The sequence below is a fragment of the Hyperoodon ampullatus genome, assembly GCF_949752795.1.
Source record: "Hyperoodon ampullatus genome assembly, chromosome: 5".
Lineage (NCBI taxonomy): Eukaryota > Metazoa > Chordata > Mammalia > Artiodactyla > Ziphiidae > Hyperoodon > Hyperoodon ampullatus.
Genome location: NC_136918.1, coordinates 27,682,880 through 27,700,670, shown reverse-complemented (window position 1 = coordinate 27,700,670; position 17,791 = coordinate 27,682,880). Strand labels below are relative to the sequence as shown.

At 38.2% G+C, this 17,791-nt stretch overlaps 1 protein-coding gene across 1 annotated transcript in view; it reads left to right on the top strand.

The window, feature by feature from the left end:
- The window catches only part of KCNH8 (potassium voltage-gated channel subfamily H member 8), a gene marked incomplete at both ends in the record, with an annotated part of 340,973 nt that overhangs the window by 292,060 nt on the left and 31,122 nt on the right, over positions 1 to 17,791 (top strand). The window contains 3 exons of the mRNA XM_079705106.1: positions 9,543 to 9,581; positions 14,650 to 15,008; positions 16,960 to 17,066. Coding sequence (XP_079561232.1) covers positions 9,543 to 9,581; positions 14,650 to 15,008; positions 16,960 to 17,066 — 505 coding nt within the window. The remainder of the gene's footprint in view (positions 1 to 9,542; positions 9,582 to 14,649; positions 15,009 to 16,959; positions 17,067 to 17,791) is intronic.

Below are 17,791 nucleotides of genomic sequence, written 5' to 3'. Positions count from 1 at the left end.
GGTATTGAGTAGAGTTCCCAGTGCGATACAGTAGGTCCTTATTAGTTATCTGTTTTATATATAGTAGTGTGTATGTGTCAATCCCAATCTCCCAATTTATCCCTCCATCACCTTTCCCCTTTGGTAACCATAAGTTTGTTTTCTACACCTATGACTCTTATTTCTGTTTTGTAAATAAATTCATTTTTACCATTTTTTTTAGATTCCACATATAAGCGATATCATACGATGTTTGTCTTTCTCTGTCTAACTTGCTTCACTCAGTATGACAATCTCTAGGTCCATCCATGTCACTGCAAATGACATTATTTCATTCTTTTTTATGGCTGAGTAATATTCCATTGTATATATGTATCACATCTTCTTTATCCATTCATCTGTCAATGGAAATTTAAGTTGCTTCCATGTCCTGGCTATTGTAAATAGTGCTGCAAGGAACACTGGGGTGCGTGTATTTTTTTTTTTTTTTTTTTATGGTACGTGGGCCTCTCACTGTTGTGGCCTCTCCCGATGCAGAGCACAGGCTCCAGATGCGCAGGTTCAGCAGCCATGGCTCACGGGCCCAGCTGCTCCGCAGCATGTGGGATCTTCCCAGACCGGGGCACAAACCCATGTCTCCTGCATTGGCAGGCGGACTCTCAACCACTGTGCCACCAGGGAAGCCCGCATGTATTTTTTTGAATCATTATTTTCTCTGGATATATGCCCAGGAGTGGGATTGCTGGATCATATGATAGCTCTAGTTTTAGTTTTTTAAGGAACAACCAAACGCTTCTCCATAGTGACTGCACCAATTTACATTCCTACCAACAGTGCAGGAGGAAAACCCTAACTTGAGAATCTTGGCCTCACATCTACTAACTGTGAGACTTTCTTCCTCACCTAGAAATTGTTGAGTGTTTGCTAAAGGTGTGAATGCTGTGGTGAACAATATTCATCTTGCTTAAGTTTCAAAGATTTCTTTCATTAAAAACTGAATGCCAAAAAAATGTATGCATTTGGTCATGTAGAATCTGCCTATGGCCTCACTATCGTGGTCCTCTATAGACCTCTTCTTATTTTCTGAAGCTAAGTGAGCTTGCTCAAGGCATTGTGGTTCAAGTACACAAAGTACCTCATTTCAGTTTGCTGGTTCAAACACTGTCTTCTACAGACAGGGCTGTTCAGCTTTCTGTTACAGTATATAATTGACAATGGTCCTCCTAGGCAGCAAATCAGGCATTTCGCATTAAGTTTGGAAGTGCCATCGGGAATTGTGATGCAAAAACTTCTCACTCCAAACTCAGCATCTTTGTTCACCAACCTGGTTTGGAACTAGAGTACTCAGCGTGTATCCTGAAAATCTTATGAAACCAGCTATTGTGTTTCCTTATAATTACATAGTAGCGGGTTTTACAGGCTAACCAGGAGCCATTGTATCCTAATCAGAAACTGGTCATTGGGGGGCCTCCACAAAATGAGTTTAAACTGTGTAAATTCTTCTAGCACTGATTACCCTGCTGAACTCCCAAATCACTGATTTGGTGCATAGCTCCTTAAGCCTGAAATCTTTAAAAGTGTGTGTCATTGCTGAGAGATTTCTAGTTAGTTTTCTTCACACAATAGTGTGTATTTCCTTCCCTTTTCTTTCTAGGATAATATGAACCACATATTCGTAAATAACTCTCTCCCTCAAAATCATCCCATGTTTCCAAGTTTTTACATAAATATTAAGGGACTCCTTTGGGTTTTCTTTTAATTCCAATGTCTTGTAATTCATACATTTGAATTCAAAGAAAGGAAGTTAAAACTGTGTTTAGAAGGGCTGTCATCCCATGCCACAAAAACATACATACTTTTCTTTGCACAGTACTGGGTGGAATACTTTATAAAAAGTAATAGCTTGACATTCTATTCGTTTCTCTCTCAACCCAATTATCTGCTTCACTTGAGTAAAATGATGCATTTTCAAATTTTCCACAGATATGAATATAGTCAATAAGACATTGACAATATATACAATTTGGGGGAAACTTGTGTTTAAGAAGTTTAATGGCCTCCTTGTTAAGAAGTCCTATACATGTGTGTATATAATATATATATATATATATATATATATATATATATATATATATGTTAGTTTTTAAGTTGGACAAACCCATCTGTGTGAATGTTTAGCTCTGCATCACCTAGCTAATAATGCCCTATTCCTCACCAGCTCAATTCAAAGAAAAGTTTTCTTCATAACCAATGTATCAATAATGATAAAATTACCACTTAGTAACAGGAATTATCTTTATGCCAGACACTGGACCAAATACTTTCCAAATGCAACAATGTGAGGACTTTTTTCACCATAAATTCTAGGTGAGAATTCCTTGTGGATCATTAAGTTGAAGTGATAAGAGATGTACACTTCCCAGCAGGTTCCAAATGCCTTCTTTCCCTAGAGAAACAAGAGAGGCCTGGAAAGCATGGCACCACCTAGCGTCCACCTCTGGCAGGAATGCTGGACACGATGGCCAGAGGGAAGCAGAAGAGAACAGAAGGGACCCAGAGGGAGAGTTTCAGTGAAAGAATTTGGAGAGACACCATTGTTATCACTAATGGAATAGAAAAGGAGGGGTCATTTTACAAAAGTCTTCCTGTGGTTTATCACCGTATTGCCTCTAAGGTTCTTGAAAGATATGGACCAAAAGATTAGAATTATTTTTTAATTACTTTTGGTTGCTGTACTACATTTCTCTTAATGTGACGCTACATCAGATGTGGCCAGCCTGGTCTCCAAGATTGGTTCAGTTTACAGGTATGTATTTCATTTAATCCTTACAAGTTTAGTTATTATCATCATTTTTGAGAGAAAGAGTGAGACATAAAATTCATTTGTGTTAACCCATTGAAATTTAGCACATTATTTGTTACCTAAGCATTACTTATTCTATTACAATTAATATGCTTCCCAAGGTTACATAGCTAATAAGTGACAAGACTAGGGAAATTCCAGCTCTTAACCCCCCTGCTATATTACCTCCTAAATGGGTCCCGTTCCCCACACACAGACCTTTCATCATAATATACGTCAGTGAAAAGTTTTTGTGCTGCTTCCTACACTGTAGGAGCTGATTCTCTAGCTCTGGGCATCGGTAAGCGCTAAATTCAAGACTCACTTACTTGACTTATATTTCCCACACCAGGAGCAATAGCAATTACGCAGGGGAAAAGAATTCTCCAAGTCTTAATAGTTTGTCTTGACCTCAAGGCCCCGGGTGAAATTGGGAAATGTCAAAATTATTAGTCTTTTCATTAAAATCTCATTTCTGTTTCTAAATTACAGAACAAGCAAAGAAAACATAATAGAAACTGTATTACCCACTTAGGGATTCAGACCAGCCTCTAAAATCTCTTCTTTAGATTAGATGGTGGTGACCTCTGAGACATGTTAAGTTGAAGATGAATGCTCCCTATTCAAAGCCTATCCTTTCTCCAAAGGTTTCTAATTCCTCCCATCTGCCATCTGCCATTGGTGTCCTTCACTACTTGTTGGCACCTCCAGTTGAGTCTGCAAGAGAAAGAAGCAGATGAGGAAATGAAACCTGCTGATTTGACAACTATTTATGATTTTTGTAAGAGTGGACATTTTAACTATGACAATTATGGGGTTATTTGCAAGTATCTTTCATTCATATTCTCTTTATCCCAAACAACTACAAATGCTGGTAATATTGCTGTCCCGTGAACAAGATAAAATCCGTGATAATCCCTGTTTCTGAATGGGCACACACGCTCCTTCAATCTGCTCTGTGACTTAATCAATGTGGCATTATTAACAAGGCAGAGAATGTCATGAATCAGTCAGAGAGAAGAGCCTTGTAATTCACATCTCATTTCCCGATTTAGCAATCACCTGCAGATAATATTCTCACCAGGGCACTTTCGTGCCTTATGAGATTCCATAGTTGAGAGGTCATTTGCAGACCACACAGGGGCTTATAAATCCTACCTGTGGGCCAAGTAGACAATGGAAATATATTTCCTACCTTCCTTGGGCTACTGGCCCCCTGGGTTACTGTTAGGAGTCCTGGGTCTTTGTGGTGGGTTCCACTCACCTTTGCTTCCTTCCTGCCTCACAGTGGTCAATTTCTTAGTGGTTCAGCCTCTTGAAAAGAGCTTGAGAGTAAGGAGAAGTTATTGGTAATGCCTCATCACTGCTGAGAAACCACTTACGTTCCTTCTAGAGGTGGCTTTTTAGCCTCCTGTGAAAGGCAGGGCCTCACACCCCGCCATCTCTCAGAACGCAGAGGGATTTTAATGGGTGGAGGGAATAGATAAAAGAAATCAAAGAGCTCCCTTCCCAGCTAAAAGAATTCATAAAAATTCTAATATCAGGGAAGAGTAAGCTGGGATGAAGTGAGAGAGTGACATGGACATATATACACTACCAAATGTGAAATAGATAGCTAATGGGAAGCAGCCGCATAGCACAGGGAGATCAGTTCGGTGTTTTGTGACCACGTAGAGGGGTGGGATAGGGAGGGTGGGAGGGAGATGCAAAAGGGAGGAGATATGGGGATATATGTATATGTATAGCTGATTCACTTTGTTATACAGCAGAAACTAACACACCATTGTAAAGCAATTATACTCCAATAAACAGGTTAAAGAAAAATTCTAATATCAGAATAATTTACTATCAGGAATTTTAAGAACTTAAGGGGAAAAATGAGTTGAACGGCCAAGATCAGGTATGAGCCTATGAAAGCTCTATAAAAGGGTCTTCATTCAATAAAAGAGACAACATTAAAGAATGCAATGGCACGTGTCACATCTAAAATGACTATTAATTTTAGTATATTTGATTTCCATTTGCAATTCAAGCTCAATAGTAAAACTTGGGACCCTCTTTACACAGTTAAAAAAATTGTGGATTTGTTTTGCTTTTTTTGGCAGCAAATTATATGAGGACTAAGAGACCATTTTTCCTCTCTGGTCCTCGATGCCAGTGAACAGTATTTTTCCAATTTAAGAGTCCTGTCTCATGAACTTATGGTTACCAGGGTATAAGGGAGGGGGGATAGTTAGGGAGTATGGGATTGACATGTACACACTGCTGTATTTAAAATAGATAACCAACAAAGACCTACTGTATAGCACAGGGAACTCTGCTCAATATTGTGTAACAACCTAAATAGGAAAAGAATTTGAAAAAGAATAGATACATGTATATGTATATATATACATGTATATGTATAACTGAATCACTTGCTGTACACCTGAAACTAACACCACATTGTTAATCAACTATACTCCAATATAAGATTAAAAGTTTTTTTTTAAAAAAAAGAAATAGTAGGGTATAACATGTTATTGAGAGGTGTAAAGTCTCAGCCAAAAGCAATAAAATTAAGAACATTAAACCTAAGAAACAAACAAAACAAAAGTCTTCTCTCTCAAGTTCCTACTGGACTCACAGAGTGATAGAGTAATTTAGGTGGTTAGGATGGGGGGAAAGGAGAACAGCTACACAAAAACTTTTAAAACCAATGCAACAAAGCTGAGAATGTTTCTTCCCAGTCTTCAAGGTTATGACGCCTTACTTCTGGTCATAACTTTGTGCCAGGCGGTGTCCTCAGCCCTTCTGCCCGCACTGGGCTTCTTCCTTCCTGATGGAATGAAGGGCATCATCCCAAGATGTGAGCGGGTTGACCCTTACCCTTCTTGATCTCTCTCAAAACTTTATTGCAGGGATCTCATTTCCTGCTCTTGTGTCTGACTCACTTCCCTTTTATCTTCCAAACCTCTATGACTTCAGTCTTTCTTTTTTTCCTAATTATTCCCATTAAAGATTACCAACAGTTCTTCTTATTGTCTAAAAGGTATAAAAACTCCATGTGGGAGGGACTCAAAATTGGAAAGCTGCCTTCCTCAAAACTCAAAACCGTTGAGTCTTCAAGCAGCTGGAACAATAATTATTTTCTATCCAAAGGCTGTATCCATGTTTCTCCCCGCTGTGGAAAGAATGCCTAGAATTCATCCAATTTCCTGAAAGATCTGTGACTCAGAAACGGTTTACGAGGTGTTTGGGTAACTTAGCCTCATGAGTTTTGGGGGTCGGATTTGTGACAACCATCAAACCAGATTAAATGCTATAGTATGTCAAGCATTTTTTCTTTCAGCCCAAGAAACAGCATTAACCATTGGAAGAGGTATCTGAGAAAACTCATGATTCTATGGAAGGTACACTGAGAGTCAGGAGGCATGGCTTCTGGGGAAAAAGTTCTGCCACTAACTTGTTGCATGAATTGGGCAAGTCATCTCTTCTTCCTGGGCCACTGTTTCCACATCTCTAGTTAGGGAGTTGGACAAACTCAGTGGTTTCAAACTTGACCTGGAGACCTGAGACCCACACCCATCACCAACTGAAAGAGATTCATTGGAACTGGTACTCTGTAACCTGATTTTTTGTTTGTTTTTTTGTTTGTTTTTTGCGGTACGCGGGCCTCTCACTGTTGTGGCCTCTCCCGCTGCGGAGCACAGGCTCCGGAAGCGCAGGCTCAGCAGCCATGGCTCACGGGCCCAGCTGCTCCATGGCACGTGGGATCTTCCCGGACCGGGGCACGAACCCATGTCCCCTGCATCGGCAGGCGGACTCTCAACCACTGCGCCACCAGGGAAGCCCTGTAACCTGATTTTTTAAAGGAACACTTCTCAAAGCATCCTATTGTCTGCCAGGTGTACAAACCATTGTAGTAGAGACTCTTTAGGGTCACTTCTAGCTTGAAAATACTGGGTTTCCATTAAACTAATATTCTCTATACTTGGCAGAATCTGGATTAGCATGAAGTATTAGTCAACAGAATGCATCTATCAGAGTATTCTTTTTAAAATACATGTGATATTATGGACTTCCTCAGAACATAGACACTGAAAATGCTCGCCTACAAATGTGGCTGAGCAGAAAATGTTTTATATTTTATCAATCTTCTTGACTCAGTATTTGAGTTCTATAATGTCTAAAACTAAAGGCACCTTGAAAATTACTGACTGATGGTGGTGCAAAAGTTGTGAATATCAAGTAAAAACCTATGGTTTTGAAGGGGGATGGCAGAGGGGTGTTTTGCTTAAGAGGTGAAAAGAGTAATTTCATTCTGTCTTAACGGCATGCACCAACCTTTTCAGAACAGCTAGGTTTTTGGGTTGCATCAGAAAGGAAAACATCACCAAGTTTGTTATTCTCCTGTAAGAGGGGGAAAATATCTTAATACTTATATTTATAAATGTTAAGGAAACAACATGAAAGCTGAACATTTATTTCACTAACATACATAAGTTCACAACAATGAACAGACACAGAAAATAGCAGTATATACAGAATTCGACTACTTACAATGCACTACAATAGATAACAGGGCATTTCATAAACAATTCAGTACTGGATTGAAATCTTTCCAAGGATGGTTAATTCTATTTAGAAGAACTATAACAAATCCATTCCTATCAGGGTGAGAGAGGGCTTTCACTGTTGCTGTTGAGTACTTTAAAAATATTTGCCTCTTATAAGTGAAATGAACCACAGCAACTGCTAAGTGAACTTATTCCATGTATGCTGAGTGTTATTAAATCTGAGTTTCCTGTGATTTAAAAGAAATTTTTTTTAATAAAATAAAATAAAACACGTGTGATTAATACCATATGTGAATTAAATGATTTATTCAGAGAGCCTATCACAGTAGTGCTGGCTACATAATGGGCACTTACCTCATAGGATTTGTAATGAAAATTAGTGGATGTCATGGCTGGGGAGCATTTACCAGGCTGCTGATCACAGTGAATACATAATGAATTGACAGTTGATAGAATGATAATAACAATGACGTTGGTTATAAGATCTCACTACTCAAAGTGTACCCCACGGGTCAGCAAGGTCCATATTATCTGTGAACTCATTGGAATTTGGAGTCTCAGGCTCCACCCAGACCTCCTGAATCAGAACCTGCAAGTTTGAGAAGCACCGATATAGAAAAACATTCTTGGGGTTCAGCAACTCGACAGAACTCATATTAGTAATAAACCATGGGGGTTGGGAGTCACACCCAAATCAGCAAGTGCTAAAGCCAGTGCCTTTCTCTAATCCCTTAGAGAGCATCTCTGACCTGGAGATGTTCAGGCTTCCTGAATCCCAGGGCTGTTCTTTCTTTCATCCAAGCTGTAACTGAAAAGCTTTTCAAAAACCCATTTTTTGTGTCTACCACAGTAGCAACGACACTGTAATTTTGTTTTATTTTCCACATTTTTAATTATTCAGCTGTTTTACTGTCACCAGTTAGGGAATTATTACAAAACTTATGTCTTCAGTGCTACTGATCAATGCATATTTAGACAACCAAACAGATGTAGAATGGGTTGACTGATTTGATAAAATTAAACATTGATGAAACATATATTTGCACAGCAATAATGATGCTGGCATTTGTATAAATAATAGCAGATCTATTTCCCTAATCATCTAGAAAAAAAAAAAAAACGAGTGGGGAGTGGGGTGACAGAATTACCAAATATGTCTCACTTACTAGGCAGGTCATTTTCAAGTGCAAGTTTTTTTTTTTCCCATGGGAATAAAATTATGTTAATTTATAGCATCTATTACCACTTTAAAATGAGAGAAGTATATTTGAGCAAAAAAAGCAATGTGGATGAGACCTGAAGCATATTTCCCAGATATGTTATCATTTCCAGAGCTTGTTTGTACGTCATGGAAGGTGCATGTTTTTTAATGTACTCCTCCACAGTACCATAGTTTGATTTTATGCAAGATGTGTTTTGAACTTAAGTGATTCTATGTTACACATTTGTTTTTCACATTTTACCATCTCTGAAATTGGGATCAGTCTTATAACTGATGCCATGTCACAATTTGATTGACAGATTTTTTTTTCTTTTTTACAATCAATTGGATCTTCAAATCACTTAAATTGAAAATTAGTATCCACAGTGAACTTAATCTTAGTCCACAGGGAACATCATAGCGAGTAAAACAAATGGGACAGAGAGGGTTCATCACCCCCACCCATATCCAAAGAAAAAGGGGAGGTGGGTAAATAGAAAGAAATGAGATTAAATAAGAAACGCCTCCACAATTTCTTTTTTCACAGAACCGGAGAGAAAATCATGGAAGATAAGATAATTTAGCAAAAGGGCAAGAAAGAGGAATAAGGGAGATGGAAAAAAAAGAGAGCAAATAAATCATCAAGATGGAAAATGTATCCTATGAGTGTACTATTTTGACCCCTATTTCCTGGGTGTGGTGTCCTGTACTAGACAGTCAATTTGCTGCTCCCTTTTCTTTATTACACACTCTGGTCAGTAGAGTTCCTAGAGGGTGAGGTGTGGGAGATGTTCCCAGCATCTCTCAGGAGGTATTTCCTCTTCTCTGGCCCATGCAGGTGGCCCATCTCCCCCGCACAGCCTCTGAACTTTCATCTCTTTCCCTGTCTCCATTTCACTCAGTCCCAAACCACCACGAAGGTGTAAATGAGTGTTACAACTTTGTTTGTTTGTTCTTTCAGGTGATATCAAGATTATCGAACAAATCTACGGTCTCACAGGTATGGCTTTTTGCCAAAGAGCAAAATATTTATCTAAAATTTGTGGGATTTCCAACAAATATGTCTCCTCCTTGAGGATGCTATGTATTCATTTTTGACTTCCCCTAAAGCACTTGACAGAGACGTGGCAAAGACTTTCATGAGTTTGGGAATAGAGAAAGATTGAAACTCATATATCTATTTAAGGATCTTAGAGCTATTGTTAAAGCATAGTTTGTCACCAAAACCTGCCCAGAGTAACAAAGTCCTGGGGTATTGATCTTAGAAGAATTGAGCTTTTAAGTCAGTCCCAACTTTTAAGAACCCTCCAATTTCACAGAAAACTTTTCCCCCAAACAGTAACTTGTCCAATTTATGACCTAGAACTTTATTACCAATAATCCCGTGACAGAAACCCTGTAAACAGCTCCTTTTCTTGCTCTGTACCCTCTTGAAGCAGAACGCCCCCAAATTTCACACACATGCATACACACACAGACACACATGCATACAGAGGTGCACAAATAAATCCAATTACACAGTACGTTACAAAGACGTTGATAATGGACTGAAGATGGTTCGGGGTGGGAAGCAAACAGAGTTGCTATTGAGAAACATTTTTAAATCTCTTAAAACATCTCAGTGCTATCAACCAAGTTCCTCCCTGCCACTAGTTGTCTTTTCTCTCTCATCTCTGCAAAATCCCTCTTCAGGAACTAGCAAAACTGTCGTTACATTTAAACTCTTCTCAACAGGCATCTTTTCCTCATTACATCTTTTCCACCAGACCTTTCCTATATTCTCTTTCTCATGAAGAGAAATTTATCCTCCTTTTGTATTTTCCCATCTGAATTCCTCACCCCGCCATAGCACTCTGAAAATGAGCAGGCATTGGCAGGTCGTGGGAGGCTGGCTTTTATGCCCTACAGCAGGGGTAGGCTAACATTTCCTGTAAAGGACCAGATAGTCAATATTTTATATTTTGTGTGCTGTATAGTCTTTGTCCCAATGACTCAGCTCTGCTGTGGTAGCAAGAAAGCAGCCATAAATACACCATCCTTAACTTTCAAAAACAAAATCTGTATAATTAAGGCTAAGTTCATTTGCAGTATCAAAACTACCAGAATAACAGGGGTTTCAATACAATAGATATTTATTTCTCTCTTATGGACAAGGTCAGAGGTGAGCAATATAACAGTGTCAGTAGGCCTGGAGATTTCCTCTTTCTGCTTCATGATCCTCAACTTATGCCTTCCTTCTCCTCATTCTCTCAGATGGCTGCTGGAGATCCATTCATTTCATCAGTGTTCCAGACTAGAAACTAAAGCAAAGTAAAAGAGCAAGATAGATGCTCTCCTCCTTCTAGGAGCCTTCCTAAAATTTCCCTATAACCTGCCCACTGGCATACTATCATCCTAGAATTTGGCCTTATGGCCAAACCAAGTGGCAAGGGGGCTGAAAAAGGTGATCTCTGGACAAGGTGCATTGTTAAGAGTTCTGTTAACTAAGAAAGAAGGGGAGATTATGTAAAATATCACAACACTATCTGTAAGACCTGCCCTGATGTAAATTTTGTTTCCTTTTTCTTCATGATCATCACCATCATCACAAGGGCAAGCATTTAATTAAGCACATTGAGTGCATATCACTAAGGGTGTAACTACCATTATCTAATATCTAATTTTTTCCTCACATTATTGCCAATTTACAGGTGAGGAAACCAAGGCTTTAAACAATAACATTACCTGACCAAGGTTATAGCTAGTAAGTCACAGGACTTTTAAGACTGTGTGACCAAAAACATATGCATTCCACCACTAGACTTTATTCTGCTTCCCTTTTAGTCAAGACACATTTAGTCAAGACTCATTCGTGAGTTTGAAATGACTATCCCAGCAAGATGTCACGAGCAAAATTAGAGACTCCTTTGACTGTGGGGATAAAACCTCATTGCCCTCATGGGTGCATTCATGAGAAGGATGAGAGGGAAAGGAAGAGATGGGTCAGAGAGAAGGAGAAGATCTGTGGTTGAATTTTGTGGCCATGTATACACAGGTGAATCCAGTGACACGAGGGAGGAGGGTATACCGATGGCCTGAAGAAAGTAACCGGTACTCCTCCTGCACAGAGGTTGCATGTGGGGCTGGGTATTTAATAATAATAAATTTGGGTATTGTCTGCAATGATGGTCCATGGGTTAATGAACTCTTCATATAAATCATGTTGGTTGTCCCAGTCACAAGAGTCAGTACCTAAGCAAATTGTCCAAGGTGCCAAGCATGGAAGTATGAAAATTAAATTGTAGAAGTACAAACATCTTATAGTTTGTGGCCATAGTCAGAGGATTCTGTTAGAGCCAAGGGAGCCTCCTTGAAACAAAGGAATGGTTAAATTGCCAATGCAAATGTAAACAGAAGTCCAATTAGAGAATGTACTCAATGATTTTAATTTCTGTGATAAGTTCGCCCTGTTGTATCTTTAGCTGGGTGAGCTCACTTTTCTGTTCTACAATACTAGTATACAAATGTTCCTCTGCAATTCCACATGGGTCCATCTTTTATTAAAAGCACAGAATTTAAAATGCTGTGAAGGAAAAAAAAAACAAATAAAAGCAAAACCATGACTATTGAATAAAGAACTAATAGCTTTACCATTAATTAAAATAATCACATCTAGCTGGAAAGATGAGTCTAATAATTCTATTTCCTCAAGAAATTTTGACCCATAAGATTAAAATAGAGGGCTTCCCTGGTGGTGCAGTGGTTGAGAATCTGCCTGCCAATGCAGAGGACACGGGTTCGAGCCCTGGTCTGGGAAGATCCCACATGCCACAGAGCAACTGGGCCCTTGAGCCACAGCTACTGAGCCTGAACATCTGGAGCCTGTGCTCCGCAGCAAGAGAGGTTGCGACAGTGAGAGACCCGCGCACTGTGATGAAGAGTAGCCCCCACTCGCCGCAACTAGAGAAAGCCCTCGCACAGAAACGAAGACCCAACACAGCCCAATTAATTAATTAATTAATTAATTAAAAGATTAAAATACAAAAAAAAAAAAACCCTTCCTAAGTGAACTGATCATTTTACTTTACAGCTATGGCCTCAACTAAATGGGTGAATGGGCCTGTGAGTCACTACAGATTCAAGTTCATTTTTTTGTTACATATATATATACATATATATATATATATATATATATATATATATATATCATTATAACTGTTACAATAAAATTCATATACCAATAAAACAACTATTTATTGAGAAGAAGTAATAACCATGACAGCTCATGACATTTAAATAGTATTCTTAGGTCTTTTCAGTTTATTTTTATTATGAATTATTGATAAGCAGGTATAAATGATTGTATCCTCAAAAGAAACTGAGGCACAGAAAAATGAACTGACTTTTTGGAGCAGGGAGGCCATGTCTGGGGCAGAGCAAGAAGCACAACTCTTAGAGTGACTCTGTTGAGGGCCATCAGCTTAGCCTTTGCTACCTTGTCTTCCCTGTCCCTTCATTATCCCCTCCTTCATCCTTTCCCATCCTCTCCTTTGTTTCTTCTAAGCCTGTAAGGTTGAAGGAGCCCAGGCAGGAATCCTACAGAATAGTTTGCAAAACTCTCCCTTTCCTTTCCTAAGGCTCTTCAAGGTGAGAGGACCAAATGGTTTGCTGTGCTTCCTGCCACCTGACTTGTGAGAACAAGGAGAGCTGAGGACACTTCTGATCTTCTTCCATCTATGGTCCAAAATAGGAAAGAGTTTTATTCTCAAAAATAATATAATTTTGCTGGTTGATCTCCACATAAAGTTCCACTGAGGACTCTGTAACTTTAAAATATCAAGACCCAATTATGCTAAGTGAAATCAGTCAGACAGAGAAAGACAAATACTGTATGAGATCACTTATATATGGAATCTAAAAAATACAACAAACTAGTGAATATAACCAAAAAGAAGCAGACTCACAGACACAGAGAACAAACCAGTGGTTATCAGTGGGGAGAGGGAAGGGGGAAGGGCAAGATACAGGTAGGGGAGTAAGAGGTACAAACTACTGGGTATAAAGTAAACTACAGGGAGATGTTGTACAACACAGCCAATATAGCCAATATCTATAAATGGAATATAACCTGTAAAAATTGTGAATCACTATATCGTACACCTGTAACTTATATAATATTGTATATCAACAACACTTCAATAAAAATAAAATGATGAGGATACCTGAAAAATGAAATAAATAAATTAAATAAACTATCAAGGCCTAAGACTTTCCTGTAAAATTGAAAATGTCTTATTCCTAAAAACATGCCATCATATGCTATTATAAATGACAGGCTGATTAAAACCTCAATGCAAACCTGATAAAATGCACCTTTTACATAGGTCACCACCAAGAGGGTTTAAAAGACCAAGAGGAGGATTGTGGGCTAACACCAGGAAAGCAGAGAGAGTAAACCTAGCCGAGATCAGAAATGGGGAGATTTTTAACATCTTTTATTGAAATATAGTTGATTTACAGTGTTGTGTTAGTTTCAGGTGTACAGTAAAGTGATTGATATATATATATATCCTTTTTTAACATTCTCTTCCATTATGTTATTACAAGATATTGAATCGAGTTCCCTGTGCTATATAGGATGTCCTTGTTGGTTATCTATTTTATATATAGCAGTGTGTATATTTTAATGCCAAACTCCTAATGTATCCCTCTACCCCCCTCCCCTTTGGTAATCTTAAGTTTGTTTTCTATTTCTGTGAGTCTATTTCTGTTTTGTTTTGTTTAAAATTTTTATTGGAGTATAGTTGATTTATAGTGTTGTGTTAGTTTCAGGTGTACAGCAAAGTGAATAATTCTTTTTCAGATTCTTTTCCCATGTAGGTTATTACAGAATATTGAGTAGAGTTCCCTGTACTCTACAGTATGAGAGACTTTGAACACCTGAATAAATAAGAGCAAAATCTGTGAGGTCTTCCATTTTAAAGGCTCTAGGGGATCTGACTTTGTTCAGATGGGCCCTGCAGCATGAATGATATGTCTCTCAAGAAGTCTTCACAATCTGTACTCATCTATATTATCCTCTGATTTAGTCAGAGCCCAAGGGAAATGGCAGCATCAAGAAGAGACTCCCATCCATTGTGGAAGATGAGGAAGAGGAGGAGGACCGGGAGGATGAGGAGACTGCTTCCCTCTCTCCCATCTACACAAGGGGATCTTCCTCTTCCCGTAGCAAGAAGCCTGGAAGCAGTAAGAGCTATCTTGGCTTAAGCCTGAAGCAGCTGGCCTCGGGAACAGTGCCATTTCACTCACCTATCAGAGTCTCTAGTTCCAATTCCCCCAAAAACAAACAGGAAGCCGACGCCCCTAACCATGGTAAAAGAAAAGAGAAGAACTTGAAATTGCAACTTTCAACTTTGAACAATGCTGGACCCCCAGACCTCAGTCCAAGGTAAGAGTTCACATCATAGAATTCTTTCCCAGGTGAAACTGGCTGCATTGTATTCACACTAGTACCTGGCTAGTAAATGAGTCAGCCTTCTGGGCCTTTCTGCCACGCAGGTTCCTAGCCTCGATGCTTCAGCTTCCCTAAATTTTTGTGCGCCATTTTTGACTCTACGTGGGAGTGTATGCAAGATGAGAATAAATAATTTTAGTCACATTCTCAAAAGGGTCCATTAAGTGTTCCAAATTCTTTCTTTTCTCCCTTTATCCATTTAGCTCTACCTATTTTTATAGATGTATATTTCTACACTGTAATTTTATAACTTATAAATTTCTAATGAAAACAAAAGAGATGGAACAAAGTCCGTATTGTTATCCCCTCAGTATCTGATCTTACCAAAAGTTTCATGAAGCAGTGAGTGGTAATTATGAAGGAAATGAAGTGCTGGTCTTCATTTCCCATAGTATTTGCTTCATTATTGTGGATGACTGAACTTAGTTTTATTTCTGGCCCCTTCAGCCAGAAAGGGAGAGGCCACAACAGCGAGAGGCCCGCGTACCACAAAAAAATAAAAAAATAGACAAGAAAAAAACATTTTGAGTGATTCCTAGTCTCATGTACTCAGCTAGGTAATTTTTCATTTACTATTACCTTTAGTCTTTTCAGGAATCCTATAAAGTAGTTTGTATTATCCCTACTATAAAGTTGTAAGAAATGTTAAGTATTTTGAAGATTACATATTTTGTCCAAAATCTCAGAAATTTGAGTTTTGAAATATAGATTCAAATTCTGTTGTTCTGCTTATAAGGCAAGAGATGTTTCTGATATACTACATATTTAGTTAGTCATTTGAAAAACACAACTTATCCATTTAGAGAAAATATTAAGGGGAAATAAGCAAAACAGGGTTAATGAAAAGTAGGTGGATATTAAATGTTCAGGAATTCAGTTGGAGATGGTGGTTTGAAAACATTCCTTAACTCTTCTCCTTCCTAAAATTTCTCTAAAATAAAAAATACTAAATTATAAATAGGGGAAAATGTATCAGAGCTGGAAAAGAAAATTTCATGTACAACTTATTCTACACTTATGAAGAAACATATTTTATTTTATATCTAGAAAAAGATTTTGAGAACACACCAAGATGTTAACAGTAGTGGTGAGTGACAGTTGATTTTTCCTTTCAGATTTTTGCTACCTTTATGTTTACATTTTCTACAATAAGTTCATTTTTTTTTAAATAATGAGTGTGTTAGATATTATTTACCAAGGAGAGAAGATTAACTAGAGTCCTAATAGTCATTTAAATATAATTCTTCAACTCTCACTTCAGAGTTTTGTCCACGTCCAGAGCAAAGATGTTTTCAAAGTTACTTTCTGTGATGCTGTAAACTTTACGTCAAAACTCTTTAATTCTGGATAGAGTAGTGAATTAATATAAATTTAGATAAGAGAACTTCTGTAGCTTAAGGTTTTGAATCTGAGAATAAATGAGTCTAAGATCTATAGCATTGCTGTTCAATAGAAATATAGCATGAGCTAAAATTGTGAGCCACATGAGTAATTTTAAATGTTCCAGTAGCCACATCTTTAAAAAGTAAACACACACACGTGCAATTATTTAATAATAATTTTAATGAGATATTTTATTTGACTCAATATGCCCCAAATACTAGCATTTCAAATGTGAACAATATAAAAAATTACTAATTAAATAACTTACATTTTTTACTAAAATCTTCAAAATCCAGCGTGTATTTTATACTAACAGCACATCTCTTTTTGCACATTTCAGGTGCTCAATGGCCGTATAAGGCTAATGGCTACCATATTGGATAGCCCAGCTCTAGAGTGTCTAGAATTTAGAAATTTAACACAAGATTTTTCAAGTCTTCTAGGAATACTGGAACCCATGAATATAAATGCGCAACTAGCCAATCCTTGTTATTTTAAACAGGATTGTTGATGGAATTGAAGATGGAAACTGTAGTGAGGAAAGCCAGTCTTTTGACTTTGGCTCTGAACGAGTCAGACCGGAGCCCCGAATTTCTCCTCCTCTTGGAGGTAAGCTCTATATTTAATCTTCTCTCAAGGGGTGATATGTCTTTATAACTTGTAATGTTTGCTATAGGCAATTTTTGCCTCCCCATTCTCGGGGTATTCTCCATGTGATGGAACTTTACCAAAGCCACAGAGTAATTTGACTTGGGTCTGTGCCACCTCCAAGTTATTAAGATAGCATTTGTAATGGTTCCTCCATCCAGGCTCAACACCCTGCAGCTTACCAGCCCAGGTAAATGGTGTGTCAGGAGGAGACTCAAATTTCTGCTCTTCATCAGAGGGTAACCATGTTTTCTTATTATAAATGCAGACTAATCCACAGAAACAACATTACCCAAAGGAAATGCTGTGTTGGGTGTAGACTGTAGGAACATTGGTTATACTTAGCCAATTTATTGGGTAAGTGGTTATGTACTTGCAGTTTGCCAGGGATAAATATCTTCAGAAGTATGTAAGAATATCAAAAATGATGGGGAACTATATGAAGTACTACCCTCTAGGGATGGTGAATTAATGTAAAGTACCCCCAAACCTAGCCCAGGCTCCTCTCTCTCCCTTTCATTCTTGAGTTCATTGCCCACAAAAGAATTGTCAGCATGATGAAGGCCAGAAATGATAACTTCTAAAAGAAGACGCACCTGTAGTTGATAGAGAATAATGAACATAGGCGATCCCAAACAGTCACCAGATGCAAGGCAGATCCTTGTGTCAGGATCTCCTGCTAATTG